Consider the following 15,448-nt stretch of genomic DNA (forward strand, 5'->3'; position numbering starts at 1 on the left):
GTAATGTCTACTCAAAATGATTATGGAGAAACTATGACAGAGCTTCATCTCTAAGACGTGCACACAAACAAACAAACACACACACACACACACACACACACACACACACACACACACACACACACACACACACACACACACACACACACACACACACACACACACACACACATGCGCGCAACCACACTCAAATAGCTGGTGCATCGCTCACTCAATATCCTGAGTGTCATGACCAAAGCCACCTGACCAAAACCTGTAACTTCATACCTTAGACTTTTTAATTTCTCCTCTCCTCTCATTTAATCTCTTTCCTTCTTAATTCCTAGCAGGATTACATGGTGGGACCATGCAACAGGCAGGCAGGCAGACAGACAGACAGACAGACAGACAGACAGATGGATAGACAGGCAGACAGACAGGCAGACAGGCAGACCAGTAGTGATGCAGCAGGCTTGGAGATGAGGGATGGTGCGGTATGTAATGACTTGTGTCCATGTGTGTTTGTATGTTGCGGCCCCCCAGCATGTGATGTGTCATGCCAGGCAGCAAAACTTAAAACTTTATTTATTGATCATCATTATTCTTCATTATCATGATTACCATCGCTGTAATGATCAATACAGTTGCTGTTATTGTCCCCATGTGGTTTCCAGTCCAGGGGTGCGTTTCTCGAATAACATCATTGCTAACCAGTTAGCAACTTACTAAGTTTCCAATGGGAAATTGCATTGTAACCGAGTAAGTTGCTAACTTAGGGTAGCAACGACGCTGACGAGAAACGCATTCCTGAATAATGCCCTTAAGAGAGACGTGATGAGCAGGAGGGTGGGGAGGTGAGGATGAGGGAGGGGCCACGACAGGAAGTGGCTAAAAGAAAGTGGGAGTGGTCACAAGATAAGGAGGAGGGGCTACATTCATTTGAGGGGAGACCAATCAGGGGCCTCCCGTCTCGTCCTGTCCGCTATTTTTTTTTTCCCTAGTACAAGGACGCCAGAGATGGCCAAACTCGGCTTCTCATTTGTCAACCTTCACATCTTCCTGTGACAGGTTAGGGTTTCAGCATGGTTTTGGTCTGGGCACAATTTCGCAACAAATTTGCCAATACCTTGCTTATTTCGCCGTTCTTGGCAAAAGTACAGAATCAGAAATATTGCTTTCCTGACAGGTTAAGTTTAGGGAAGGTTTAGGTTTAGGCACATATCAAAAGTGTGGCGAGTGTCGGCGTGTTTTCGGCTTCAAGACTCCCCCATCGCACGTGTTGCAGTCTTGCCGCTCTAGAAGTTCGACCAATCAGAGGCCACCTGTGGCGTCCTTGTACTAGGAAAAAAAATATCGCGTCCTGTCCCGACCACCCATTCCAAGTCTAAAACAACTTGCATCAGGTCTGGGTGAAGTACAGGTACAACCAAAAGAGAACAGAACTCTCCCCACACACAACCAAAACCCCCTCATCACTGAACAGACTGATACGTCACACAAATGTACATGTGCACGCACGCACGCACAGGCGCACACAGGCCTTGTCAGGCAGATTTCTTTTAACAGAACTGTTGAAAAGTAAACAGATGAAAACCTAAACAAACAAACAAATTAACAAATCACAAAAAAACACAAAAACACATTTTTTGATTTTTCTGGAGGTCTACTGCTTTCAAAATCAACATCTGCCAAGAATTGATATGATCTTCAAATCTTGACTTAAGCAATCTTATCTACATATATATATAACAACAAACTTGTCAAAAGAAGTCAAAACAAGTCCATGACCACAGTTGCTTGCAGTTCAAAAGTAGCGTAGAGCACAGCTGAGGGAGGATGCAGGAGTGAAGGATGTTGGGGGGTGGAGAGGGACTGAGCCCGTTTATATGCGCATCAATAAACTGTTTAATGATAAGGTTTTTAGAGTTAGAGTTAGTTTTAGAGTTTAGAGCGCTCATGTAAACTGAATAAACAGTTTTCATAATAGGTTTATTGCCGTTATCGGTTTATGAGAAATTTGCACAGGTAGGTTTTTTGGCTAATAAACGGATTTCTGAAGACTTGTAACCAGCATAATCGGGTTATCATCAGGTTATTGACATTCTAGAAGGATAAGTAGCCAATCGCAAGCCTTAAATTCTAGCTTCGTGTCACACACTTTAGTGGAACCCAGACCACCGACAGACTGCATATAAACAGCAACAATAACCTGTTTATTCCAATAACCTGTTTATTCCAATAACCTGATTATTGCGGCCATATAAACGGGCTCACTGTGGAAGAGGGTGCATTCCAATATGCAGACTCCCGTCCTCCCTTGCTCACTTGCCTGCTTGTGACCTCGTGATGACGTCACTGAAGACAGAAAATTAATTCAATACCTCGCAAAAGCAAGTCATTCTAATGTCATTTCCTCATTTGCCATCGGGATGGTGAATGAAGAATAGTCCCCCAAAAGTTATTGTGGCTAGGCTGACAGCAGCAGGGGAAACTTTATTGTTTTCTCCACGGAGATGGAGCGTCAGCAAAACGCAAGGCCATAAGCACATAAGTGCATATTGGAATGCACCCCAGTGTCTTAGTAATTGTGTTATTCTCATCCACCTCCCAATCCTGGAAGAGAGAGAGAGAGAGAGAGAGAGAGAGAGAGAGAGAGAGAGAGAGAGAGAGAGAGAGAGAGAGAGAGAGAGAGAGGTGGGAAGCATACGTCTGTCCGTTGGTGTTGCTTTTGCTTCTCCTTTAGCGGAGTAGAGAGCAGGTTTCTTTTTTTCCTTTTTTTTGCATGCCACTGCTCTTGCGCTGCCCTCTGGTGGACACAGGTGCAAAGTGTTCAATAGATCATTAAAGGGCTTACGCTGCCCTCTGCTGGGGGCAGGTGGTAAGTGCTCAGCAAAGAGAAGGGCCCTCACTTACAGCAGAGGAGGGGACTGAGAGAGAGAGAGAGAGAGAGAGAGAGAGAGAGAGAGAGAGAGAGAGAGAGAGAGAGAGAGAGAGCAAGGAGAAAGAGTGAGTAAGTGAGATAATTAACTACCGTATGATTTAAAGGGAAATTGGCAATTTTTACATACTGTACAGAAAAGAAGAAGAACAACTAATAAATAGATAGAGAGGTGCGAAGAGCTGGCGTGTAGAGACTGTAGTAAGTGAATATTCATGTACTGTATTCGTCTACAGTAGGTAAGAGGATGCAGTTCCGGAGGTAGTCAGTCGGAGGCGCTGTGGGGAGTGGTGAGTAGTGGGTGGTAGCCTGGGAGCTCCCATACAGAAAGACAGTATGGAGGCTTTCCTCAGAAACGGACCAGATCATGGTCCCTGTCTCTGTCCAATCAGAGAGCAGGACGGCTGTGTCATAATGGCCAAGAATTCCGACCTTTACAGTGTCTCTGTCCAATCAGAGAGCAGGGCAGGGTGTCATAATGGCCAAGTATTCCGCCCCCTACGGAATTTACAGTAGGCAGGTAGCCAGACCTAATCTCACTTGTGATTGGGTCTGGTGGTAACCAGGCAATGGGGGTGGTGGGTATCCATCTGAAATCTCCGTTCCAATTCAGACAGCGCAGATACGGTGTGATGGTGAACAGTATCCCCCTCTGGTTTCATTATCATCTAGTTGGGGATTTTTTTGCAGGCAGGCAGTGTGTGTGTGTGTGTGTGTGTGTGTGTGTGTGTGTGTGTGTGTGTGTGTGTGTGTGTGTGTGTGTGTGTGTGTGTGTGTGTGTGTGTGTGTGTGTGTGTGTGTGTGTGTGTGTGTGTGTGTGTGTGTGTGTGTGTGTGTGTGTGTGTGTGTGTGTTGTGTGTGTGTGTCTGTGTGTGTGTGTGTGTGTGAGTGTGTGTGTGTGTGGTGGGGGGGTGTTGAATCTCATTGGCTCGGTTCCGTCCATCTTGGTGGTGGGATCTCATTGGTGTGTGTGTGTGTGTGTGTGTGTGTGTCTGTGTGTGTGTGGGGTTGGGGTTACTGTTTAACAGTCTAACAGGCTGGGTGGTGGTGGGGGAATCTCTTGGCTCGGTTCAGGATATTGGTGGGGGGATGTTGGATCTCATTGGAGAGTGGGGGGATGTTGAGGGTGTTGGCCCGGTTCAGGATGTTGGGTCTTGCTGACCTGGTTCAGGATGTGAGAGTGGGGGGATGTTGGGTCTTGCTGGCCCGGTTGGCTCAGTCCATGTTGGGCTTGAGGGGTGATGTTGGGGGGTCTTCTTGGCCCGGTTCAGGATGTGAGAGTGGGGGGATGTTGGGTCTTGTTGGCCCGGGTCGGTTCAGTCCATATTGGGCTTGCTGTCTGACTGGGGGATGTTGAGGGTGTTGGCCCGGTTCAGGATGTGAGAGTGGGGGGATGTTGAGGGTGTTGGCCCGGTTCAGGATGTGAGAGTGGGGGGATGTTGGGTCTTGTTGGCCCGGTTCAGGATTTGGGAGTGGGGGGATGTTGGGTCTTGTTGGCCCGGTTGGCTCAGTCCATGTTGGGGTTGCTATCGGACTGGGGGATATTCAGGGTGTTGGCCCGGTTCAGGAGGTGAGAGTGGGGGGATATTCAGGGTGTTGGCCCGGTTCAGCTCATGTTGAGGTTGCTATCAGACTGTTGAGGGTATATGGCTGACCTGGTTCAGTCCATATTGGGGTTCTGTGCGAGAGGGGCGATGTCAAGGGGTCTTGTCGGCTTTGCCCGGTTCAGGATTTGAGAGTGGGGGGATGTTGGGTCTTGTTGGCCCGGGTCGGTTCAGTCCATGTTGGGATTGCTATCGGACTGGGGGATGTTGAAGGTGTTAGGCTGGCCCGGTTCTGGATGTTGGACAGTGGAGATGTTGGGTCTTGCGACCCGGTTCAGTCCATGTTGGGGTTGCTATCGGACTGGGGGATGTTGAGGGTGTTAGCGGAGGGGAAGAGGTCTCTCTGGTCGGTGGGGCTTTGGTAGTCCGACGTCAGGTCCGGTTCTAGCAGGGAGGAGAGCGTGAAATGGGACGAGGCCTTCTGGTCCGGTTCCAGCTGGGAGGAGAGGATCAGGTGGGAGGAGCCTTTCTTCAGGCACTGGGAGTAGAAGTTCAGCAGTAGGTCCAGCTTGTTCTCAATGGACTGCACCTGATAGAATAGAATAGAATAGAATAGAATAGAATAGAATAGAATAGAATATATTTTATTTATTTGTCATTGTAAAGCGTTCAATAAAATGGAGCATTCCTTGTTGATTGAGGCAAAAAATAAATAAATAAAAATAATTCAAAATAATTAAATATATATTAGATAGAAGTTCAGCAGCAGGTTCAGCTTGTTCTCAATGGACTGCACCTATGAGGTGAGGCAAAGCATTGCATTACATTACATTACATTACATTACATTACACCACACCACACTACATTACATTACATTACATTATATTATATTGTTTTTGAGGTAGATTTAAATATTAGTAAATGTTTGATGCAGCGCTTTTCCCCACATGATGAGGAGAGCTTCCGAGCTTACGAGCTTCATTGTGGTATCATGACTCTCTGTTTAAAAAAAAAAAATTAAGTATCATGTGTTCATTTTATATATATGAACTGTCAAATGTCAAATGAAAGATGTCAAATATAATAATTCATTCATTCATTCATTCACGATGCATTGTTAGGTGTAATAGCAGTATCTGTGCCTGGTATCGGCAAGTGTTTGTTAGTTTCATCTTAGTTTTTCTTTATCTACTACTATTTCTATATGATGTACTACTTTACTCTCATTATTTGAATGAGGGGAAGTCCCCATAGTGTAAAATATTCTGGTGGATAAGCTTTTCTGTAATGGCTCAGGGGACACTCAACATTATTGGAGACATGTGCATTTACTTGGTGTGGTCACAAGGCTGCTGAATCAACGAAATATGACGATGCATACACTGGACAACACGACCATGGACAGTGGATATCTGGTTATACAGGACCCCACGTGCACAGAAGAAGCTGACGACATGGACTGTGGGGGAGGGAAAAGGTTAAATAGGGTTGTCTACTGCCTTCTGAATGACTTCAGAGCTTACTGAGTGGAATACTTAGCGTCTCCACGCAGTAACTTCTCCAGCTGTTAACAATAAAATCTGCAGTGCTTACCATCTGCGTTGCTTGTCTTCCGATATACATTTTTTTTTTACTATATGAGCAAGAATGGGGGCCGGTATCAATACCAGCATCGGCAACGGTATCAATACCAGCATCGGTACCAGTGCATCCTTAGTGGCAACAATGCCAGCTTATAGTTTATATTTCCAAACCTGCATTGTTGGCACTGATGCATTACATTACACTACACCTATCCGAGGGCTACTGAGAGCTACCTGGCCACTTTTGTTCAAAATCCTCTACTGATATCTTGACATCATGCCTAAATCGCACTGGATTGAATGATAAATTGGTTATAAGCTATAAGGGAATATTATTTATAAGATAGAAAGAAATAATCCCATATTTAAATTAAGAAAAGCATTGACTGTGACTAAAATCTTGTAGTCGTGACTGTTTATTAAGATCCTTGGTGGGCACCTCAGTAGCTCCTGGAGGGCTACCTGGCGCCTGCGGGCACCACGTTGGTGACACCTGCATTACACTATACTGCATTCAGGGCTTGAAATTGGCACCTGCCAACCATCCCAATGCTGATCTCAATGGACTAGTACCTGCAAAGGCAGAGCATTGCATTACAGGTACATTAAACACATAAGACTTTGCTGGCTATCACTTTGAAGTCCACAACAACCATAATGACTGTTAAGCTGTCAGATTCAAACACTGAATTTCGCCACTCTTCCCATCAGCTGAATGAGTGAACTGGCTGTAACGAATCTGCGGCAAAAAAATACTAACGTGTAACTGAGGTGTTCCTGTGCTGTATGCTCGGGGGCTCGAACCCGCCACCTCCTAGTCAACGCATCAGTTCAGGTATGGGAGGCTACAGCACGATGCAGCTGAGCTAAAGGACCAGTCCGATAGCTCAGGGCTAACGCTAAAGTATGAGGCTTCGGGAGGGAGGTTTACTAACGTTCCACACCACTCTCTGCCTTCAGGAGGTTTACTACCATTCTACTGATACTGTATGAGGCTTCAGGAGGGAGGTTTACTAGTGTTCTACTGATACTGTATGAGGCTTCAGGAGGTTTACTAACGTTCTACTGATACTGTATGAGGCTTCAGGAGGTTTACTAACGTTCTACTGATACTGTATGAGGCTTCAGGAGGTTTACTGTACTAACGTTCTACCGATACTGTATGAGGCTTCAGGAGGGAGGTTTACTAACGTTCTACCGATACTGTATGAGGCTTCAGGAGGGAGGTTTACTAACGTTCTACTGATACTGTATGAGGCTTCGGGAGGGAGGTTTACTAACGTTCTACTGATACTGTATGAGGCTTCAGGAGGGAGGTTTACTAACGATACTGTATGAGGCTTCAGGAGGGAGGTTTACTAACGTTCTACTGATACTGTATGAGGCTTCGGGAGGGAGGTTTACTAACGTTCTACCGATACTGTATGAGGCTTCAGGAGGGAGGTTTACTAACGTTCTACCGATACTGTATGAGGCTTCAGGAGGGAGGTTTACTAACGTTCTACCGATACTGTATGAGGCTTCGGGAGGGAGGTTTACTAACGTTCTACCGATACTGTATGAGGCTTCAGGAGGGAGGTTTACTAACGTTCTACCGATACTGTATGAGGCTTCAGGAGGGAGGTTTACTAACGTTCTACCGATACTGTATGAGGCTTCAGGAGGGAGGTTTACTAACGTTCTACTGATACTGTATGAGGCTTCAGGAGGGAGGTTTACTAACGTTCTACTGATACTGTATGAGACTTCAGGAGGTTTACTAACCTTCTACTGATACTGTATGAGGCTTCAGGAGGGAGGTTTACTAACGTTCTACTGATACTGTATGAGGCTTCAGGAGGGAGGTTTACTAACGTTCTACTGATACTGTATGAGGCTTCAGGAGGAGGTTCACTAACGTTCCACGCCACACTCTGCCTTCGGGAGGGAGGTTTACTAACGTTCCACGCCACTCTGCGAGTTGGCTTCTGTTACATCAACAATGTCACCTCCTCATCTCCCTCTCTCTACAATGCTGAACATACAGGAAAAAGGAGCTTATATTTCCAATCCTGCACGGTATGCACTGATGCATAACGCCATGTGAGCACTGTCACATATTGCTGCCGTACGTACCGCACAGCTTCCGTCTATAAAGGTGATGGGCTTTCTCAAATACCAGTTTCAGCACCTTTTTTGTCTCTACTCTACACATATAGAAACGACTGCCGTAATCACTTTAGGCTTGAGCTGAAAATAGTCCCCTTCAAATGCCAAACGCCAAATGCCACCCCTCGTCAAATAGGAGCCGAGTCCACTGTAGTTGGATGCAGAGGCCGAGCGATGTGGGGGTGCAGCAGGGCATTTGCCCCTGGGCCCAGGGCCCTGCCGTATTGGTGGTGGGGGCCCTATTATGACTTTTCTAGAACATATGGGGGGCCCTATCAGTGTTTTGCCCTGGGGCCATGTGTGCAATCGTTCTGCCACTGGCTGGATGACAATGGGGTTGAAGGAGAGGATTGTGCACATCCCAGAGAAAGGTGCAGGACGAAGGGCAACTGTAGTTTTCAGAGTGAGAAGTCCGCACACTTAGAATCCTTTTTGTTCTATTTTATTTTTTCATGGCAGGATAACGTTTCGACCTCAACAGTCTTCTTCAGATATCCTGCCATTAAATGATAAAATACAACAAAAAGGATTCTAAGTGTGCGGACTTCTCACATAGATGACAATGGGGGCGTGGCTTGGTGAAACAGAGCAGAGTGCAGTATTATTTTGGAGGAGCACAGTGAGGTTGGACTGCATCCCTTATGCCTGTTGTTATATCATCATCATCATCATCACCATCACCATCATCCTCATCATCCTCATCATCATCATCATCATCATCATCATCATCATCATCATCGTCGTCTTCATCATCATCATCATCATCATCATCATCATCATCATCATCATCATTTAATCTTATTTCATCTCAGCTGACTAAGGGATCATGTTGATATCTGGAGGACTCCCAAACCACAAACCTCTCCTCTCCTCTCCTCTCCTCTCCTCTCTCCTGTCCTCTCCTCTCCTCTCCTCTCCTCTCCTCTCCTCTCCTCCCTTCCTCTCCTCTCCTCTCCTCTCCTCTCCTGTCTCCTCTCCTCCCCTCTCTTCTCTCCTTTCCTCTCCTCTCCTCTCTTCCCCTCCTCTCCTCGCCTCTCCTCTCCTCTCCTCTCCTCTCCTCTCCTGTCCTGTCCTGTCCTGTCCTGTCCTGTCCTCTCCTGTCCCCTTCTCTCTTCTCCTGTCCTCTCCTCTCTTGTCCTCTCCTCTCGTCTCCTCTCGTCCTCTCCCCTCTCCTCTCCCCCACTCCTCCTCTCTCCTCTCCCCTCCTCCTCTCCCCTCCCCTTCTCCCCTCCTCTTCTCCTCTCCTCTCCTCTCCTCCTCTCCTCTCCTCTCCTCTCCTTCATCTTCCCTTTGCCCTTCTCTCCTCTCTTTTCTCTTTCCCATCTTCTCCTCTCTCCTCTATCATTCCCTCTCTTTGCCCACTACCCCCCTTCTCTCCCCTCTCTCTCTCTCTCTCTCTCTCTCTCTCTCTCTCTCTCTCTCTCTCTTTCTCTTTCTCTCTCTCTCCCCCTCTCCCTCCCTCCCTCCATCCTTCTCTCTCTCTCTCTCTCTCTCTCTCTCTCTCTCTCTCTCTCTCTCTCTCTCTCTCTCTCTCTCTCTCTCTCTCTCTCTCTCTCTCTCTCTCTCTCTCTCTCTCTCCTGTGGTCTGTCCGGTAGTGCATCAAACGATGTGAGGTCTGGCGGGAATCAGCGTTAGCAAAAAAACACTAAAAACAAAAAGAACCCCAAAGCAGACCATACCGGAGGCTGGGTGGGGTAATTTAAAACGAGGCATTTAAACAATACTGTACATCGATGGCATACCAGAGGCTAGGTAATTTAAAACGAAGCATTTAAACAATACTGTACATCGATGGCATACCAGAGGCTAGGTAATTTAAAACCATGCATTTAAACAATACATCGATGGCTGGCAGATTAAAAATCACATCATAAAATATTCCTCAAACGTTTATCTACTGCATGTTTCTCAAACTGTTTTCAGACCGAGGATCACTTTGTCTCCCCAAAAATGTCCAAGGACCACCTGTTAGCTGAATTGACAGTTGACAGGCATTAATTTGACACTAATTTCGATGCAGATCATTTAGTCTTGTAATCTGTGAATAAAAGGTGTCTTATTATGTAATGAAAATATGACTTCAGCTATGTTAAGGTTTGTAAAAATGTTACAGATGTAGCCTACTTCTAACTTATCTTGAAAAAGTAGAAATCCCCTCTTGGACCACCTGAGCTCTGACGCGGACCACCATTGGTCCCCGGACCACACTTTGAGAATCACTGATCTACTGCATGGAAAGCGCACCACAGTCCTCGGGTGAACTCCACCACAAAACATCAACGGATGCCTCAGAGTCTGCGACATTATATGCATTTATCACAGTCCATGTGGCTATTGCACAGGTGCTTTTGCACATTTTTTGGATTACCGGTACACCGCACTCATGACTTACAGTAACGGGTGTCAGACATTCACAAAAGTGTCTGCTCAAACAAAATCTTTTTTGTCTTTTTTTTGTGACATACGGACAGACTCACATGCAGCAATCACGAATGCGATCAGTGAATAAATAAATAAATAAATAAATAAATATGCCCTTTTGTTCCTTGTATATCATTTTCACAGGTCCTGTTACGGCGTGTTCAGCTGGATGTCACCAGAGACGGACAGGGTATTGAAGAGAGGCCTGATGAGGGACAGGGCAGAGAGAGTTGATGAGGGACAGGGCAGAGAGGGGTGATGAGGGACAGGGCAGAGAGGGGTGATGAGGGACAGGGCAGAGAGGGGTGATGAGGGACAGGGCAGAGAGAGTTGATGAGGGACAGGGCAGAGAGGGGTGATGAGGGACAGGGCAGGGCAGAGAGAGCGGCCTGAGAGGGACAGGGCATGGCAGAGAGGGCTGCTGATGAGGGACAGTAGAGAGGGCTTGATGAGAGAGGGACAGGGCATGGCAGAGAGAGCGGATGAGAGAGGGGCAGGGCAGAGAGGGGTGATGAGGGACAGGGCAGAGAGGGCTGGTGAGGGACAGGGCAGAGAGGGCTGGTGATGAGGGACCCGGATCCTGTGAAAAACCCTATTATCCTGCCGGACCCGGATCCTGTGAAAAACCCTATTATCCTGCCGGACCCGGATCCTGTGAAAAACCCTATTATCCTGCCGGACCCGGATCCTGTGAAAAACCCTATTATCCTGCCGGACCCGGATCCTGTGAAAAACCCTATTATCCTGCCGCGTTAGCGTTAGCAGCCGCTCCTATGCAACAAACTAATAAGAGCTTCGATTACAGACACCACGAAGACGTACATACTTGCTCGTTAAAATAAACGACTGTATTGGTTTTGGTGACATTTGAGCCATCGTTCTGGCATCGCTCATCACAGTCTCTGTCTAAGTGCTGAACAGCAGAGCAGGCTTGATGCTGGCGAGCTCCCAGGAAACGCATTTAAACCCCGGCAGGTGGACGAGGGCCAAGTCCCGTTAGCATCCTGTTGCCAAGTCCCGTTAGCATCTGCTGTGTGTTTCCTGCCCATTACAAGCTGAACATCACATCTCACCCTGATGAGACAGGAACTCTGGGGGCAGCTTCTGTGTTGATTGCCCCCCGAGTGCATGGGAGGGGTGCCAAGGAAGAGGTGGGGGTAATAAGGGGAGAGGAGGGGTGCCAAGGAAGAGGCGGGGGTAATAAGGGGAGAGGAGGGGTGCCAAGGAAGAGGCGGGGGTAATAAGGGGAGAGGTGCCAAGGAAGAGGTGGGGGGGGGGGGGTAATAAGGGAGGAGGTGGGGGTAATAAGGGGAGAGGAGGGGTGCCAAGGAAGAGGCGGGGGTAATAAGGGAAGAGGTGGGGGTCATAAGGGGAGAGGAGGGGTGCCAAGGAAGAGGTTAATAAGAGGAGAGGAGGGGTGCCAAGGAAGAGGTTAATAAGAGGAGAGGAGGGGTGCCAAGGAAGAGGGGGGGGGGTAATAAGGGGAGAGGAGGGGTGCCAAGGAAGAGAGGAGGGGTGCCAAGGAAGAGGCGGGGGTAATAAGGGGAGAGGAGGGGTGCCAAGGAAGAGGTTAATAAGAGGAGAGGGGGGGGTAATAAGGGGAGAGGCGGGGTGCCAAGGAGGAGGCGGGGTAATAAGGGGAGAGGAGGGGTGCCAAGGAAGAGGTGGGGGTAATAAGAGGAGAGGAGGGGTAATAAGGGGAGAGGAGGGGGTAATAAGGGGAGAGGAGGGGGTAATAAGGGGAGAGGAGGGGTGCCAAGGAAGAGGCGGGGGTAATAAGGGGAGAGGAGGGGGTAATAAGAGGAGAGGAGGGGGTGCCAAGGAAGAGGCGGGGGGGTAATAAGGGGAGAGGAGGGGTGCCAAGGAAGAGGAGGGGGGGGGGTGGTAATAAGAGGAGAGGAGGGGGTAATAAGGGAAGAGGAGGGGTGCCAAGGAAGAGGTGGGGTAATAAGGGGAGAGGAGGGGTAATAAGAGGAGAGGAGGGGTGCCAAGGAAGAGGCGGGGGTAATAAGGGGAGAGGAGGGGTGCCAAGGAAGAGGCGGGGTAATAAGGGGAGAGGAGGGGTGCCAAGGAAGAGGTTAATAAGAGGAGAGGAGGGGTGCCAAGGAAGAGGTGGGGGTAATAAGGGGAGAGGAGGGGTGCCAAGGAAGAGGTTAATAAGAGGAGAGGGGGGGGTAATAAGGGGAGAGGCGGGGTGCCAAGGAGGAGGCGGGGTAATAAGGGGAGAGGAGGGGTGCCAAGGAAGAGGAGGGGGTAATAAGGGGAGAGGAGGGGTAATAAGGGGAGAGGAGGGGGTAATAAGGGGAGAGGAGGGGTAATAAGGGGAGAGGAGGGGTAATAAGAGGAGAGGAGGGGTGCCAAGGAAGAGGTGGGGTAATAAGGGGAGAGGAGGGGTAATAAGAGGAGAGGAGGGGTGCCAAGGAAGAGGCGGGGGTAATAAGGGGAAAGGAGGGGTGCCAAGGAAGAGGCGGGGTAATAAGGGGAGAGGAGGGGTAATAAGGGGAGAGGAGGGGTAATAAGGGGAGAGGAGGGGTGCCAAGGAAGAGGTGGGGGTAATAAGGGGAGAGGAGGGGTAATAAGGGGAGAGGAGGGGTAATAAGGGGAGAGGAGGGGTGCCAAGGAAGAGGCGGGGGTAATAAGGGGAGAGGAGGGGTAATAAGGGGAGAGGAGGGGTAATAAGAGGAGAGGAGGGGTAATAAGGGGAGAGGAGGGGTAATAAGGGGAGAGGAGGGGTAATAAGGGGAGAGGAGGGGTAATAAGAGGAGAGGAGGGGGTAATAAGGGGAGAGGAGGGGTGCCAAGGAAGAGGTGGGGGGGGGGTAATAAGGGGAGAGGAGGGGGTAATAAGAGGAGAGGAGGGGTGGCAAGGAAGAGGAGGGGTAATAAGAGGAGAGGAGGGGTAATAAGGGGAGAGGAGGGGTAATAAGAGGAGAGGAGGGGTAATAAGGGGAGAGGAGGGGTAATAAGAGGAGAGGAGGGGTAATAAGGGGAGAGGAGGGGTAATAAGGGAAGAGGAGGGGTAATAAGGGGAGAGGAGGGGTAATAAGAGGAGAGGAGGGGTGCCAAGGAAGAGAGGTGGGGGGGGGGTAATAAGGGGAGAGGAGGGGGGTGGTTAATAAGGGGAGAGGAGGGGTGCCAAGGAAGAGGCGGGGGTAATAAGGGGAGAGGAGGGGTAATAAGGGGAGAGGAGGGGTAATAAGAGGAGAGGAGGGGGTAATAAGGGGAGAGGAGGGGGTAATAAGGGGAGAGGAGGGGTGCCAAGGAAGAGGCGGGGGTAATAAGGGGAAAGGAGGGGTAATAAGAGGAGAGGAGGGGGTAATAAGGGAAGAGGAGGGGTGCCAAGGAAGAGGTGGGGTAATAAGGGGAGAGGAGGGGTAATAAGAGGAGAGGAGGGGGTAATAAGGGGAGAGGAGGGGTGCCAAGGAAGAGGAGGGGGTAATAAGGGGAGAGGAGGGGGTAATAAGGGGAGAGGAGGGGTGCCAAGGAAGAGGCGGGGGAAATAAGGGGAGAGGAGGGGTGCCAAGGAAGAGGTGGGGGTAATAAGGGGAGAGGAGGGGTGCCAAGGAAGAGGTGGGGGTAATAAGGGGAGAGGATGTTCTTATTCTTACAGTATCTTATACTCCGGAAACTATACTAGGCTACCGCAGGTTCTTAACCTTTTAGAACAAACACCCCCTTGACCTCATCATAAGCCTGCCAACGCCCCCTTGACCTCATCATAAGCCTGCCAACACCCCCTTGACCTCATCATAAGCCTGCCAACGCCCCCTTGACCTCATCATAAGCCTGCCAACACCCCCTTGACCTCATCATAAGCCTGCCAACACCCCCTTGACCTCATCATAAGCCTGCCAACACCCCCTTGACCTCATCATAAGCCTGCCAACACCCCCTTGACCTCATCATAAGCCTGCCAACACCCCCTTGACCTCATCATAAGCCTGCCAACACCCCCTTGACCTCATCATAAGCCTGCCAACACCCCCTTGACCTCATCATAAGCCTGCCAACACCCCCTTGACCTCATCATAAGCCTGCCAACACCCCCTTGACCTCATCATAAGCATGCCAACACCCCCTTGACCTCATCATAAGCATGCCAACACCCCCTTGACCTCATCATAAGCCTCCCAACGCCCCCTGGACCTCATCATAAGCATCCCAACACCCCCTTGACCTCATCATAAGCCTGCCAACACCCCCTTGACCTCATCATAAGCCTGCCAACACCCCCTTGACCTCATCATAAGCCTGCCAACACCCCCTTGACCTCATCATAAGCCTGCCAACACCCCCTTGACCTCATCATAAGCCTGCCAACACCCCCTTGACCTCATCATAAGCCTGCCAACACCCCCTTGACCTCATCATAAGCCTGCCAACACCCCCTTGACCTCATCATAAGCCTGCCAACACCCCCTTGACCTCATCATAAGCCTGCCAATGCCCAATGCCCAATGTCCCCCTTAATACTAAAAAAATAAAAAGATTAAAGCCCCCCCAACCCCCCCCCCCCCCAACTGCTTACCCATGACTGTCCACGTTAGTGTGTGTAGTGTGTGCAGTGTGTGTTCCCCGTTTCTCCACTTTGACTACATGTCCCAGAATGCAGTGTGTGTTCCCCGTTTCTCCACTTTGACTACATGTCCCAGAATGCAGTGTGTGTTACCTGTTTCTCCACTTTGACTACACGTCCCAGCATGCTCAGCTCCTCCATGCCTTCCAGGTCGGGGGGCGGCTTCTCTCCTTTCTCCCTCCTCTCTCCCTTCTTATCCGTCTGCACCGTCCCACGGCCAATTATCTGGTCCACCCTGCCAGCATGATAAACACAAAC

General features: G+C 49.2%; 1 protein-coding gene across 1 annotated transcript in view; it reads right to left on the reverse strand.

Moving 5' to 3' along the window:
- Positions 1 to 4,402: 4,402 nt before the first annotated feature.
- Positions 4,403 to 15,448, reverse strand: part of LOC134436745 (potassium voltage-gated channel subfamily KQT member 4) — a 212,654-nt gene continuing 201,608 nt past the window's right edge. Inside the window, exons 15-16 of the mRNA XM_063186096.1 lie at positions 15,284 to 15,425; positions 4,403 to 5,050 (exon numbers count right to left, since the gene is read on the reverse strand). Of these exons, the coding sequence (XP_063042166.1) occupies positions 4,796 to 5,050; positions 15,284 to 15,425 (397 nt within the window). The 3' untranslated portion in view covers positions 4,403 to 4,795. The remainder of the gene's footprint in view (positions 5,051 to 15,283; positions 15,426 to 15,448) is intronic.

Source organism: Engraulis encrasicolus, chromosome 20, assembly GCF_034702125.1.
Source record: "Engraulis encrasicolus isolate BLACKSEA-1 chromosome 20, IST_EnEncr_1.0, whole genome shotgun sequence".
NCBI classification, from domain to species: domain Eukaryota; kingdom Metazoa; phylum Chordata; class Actinopteri; order Clupeiformes; family Engraulidae; genus Engraulis; species Engraulis encrasicolus.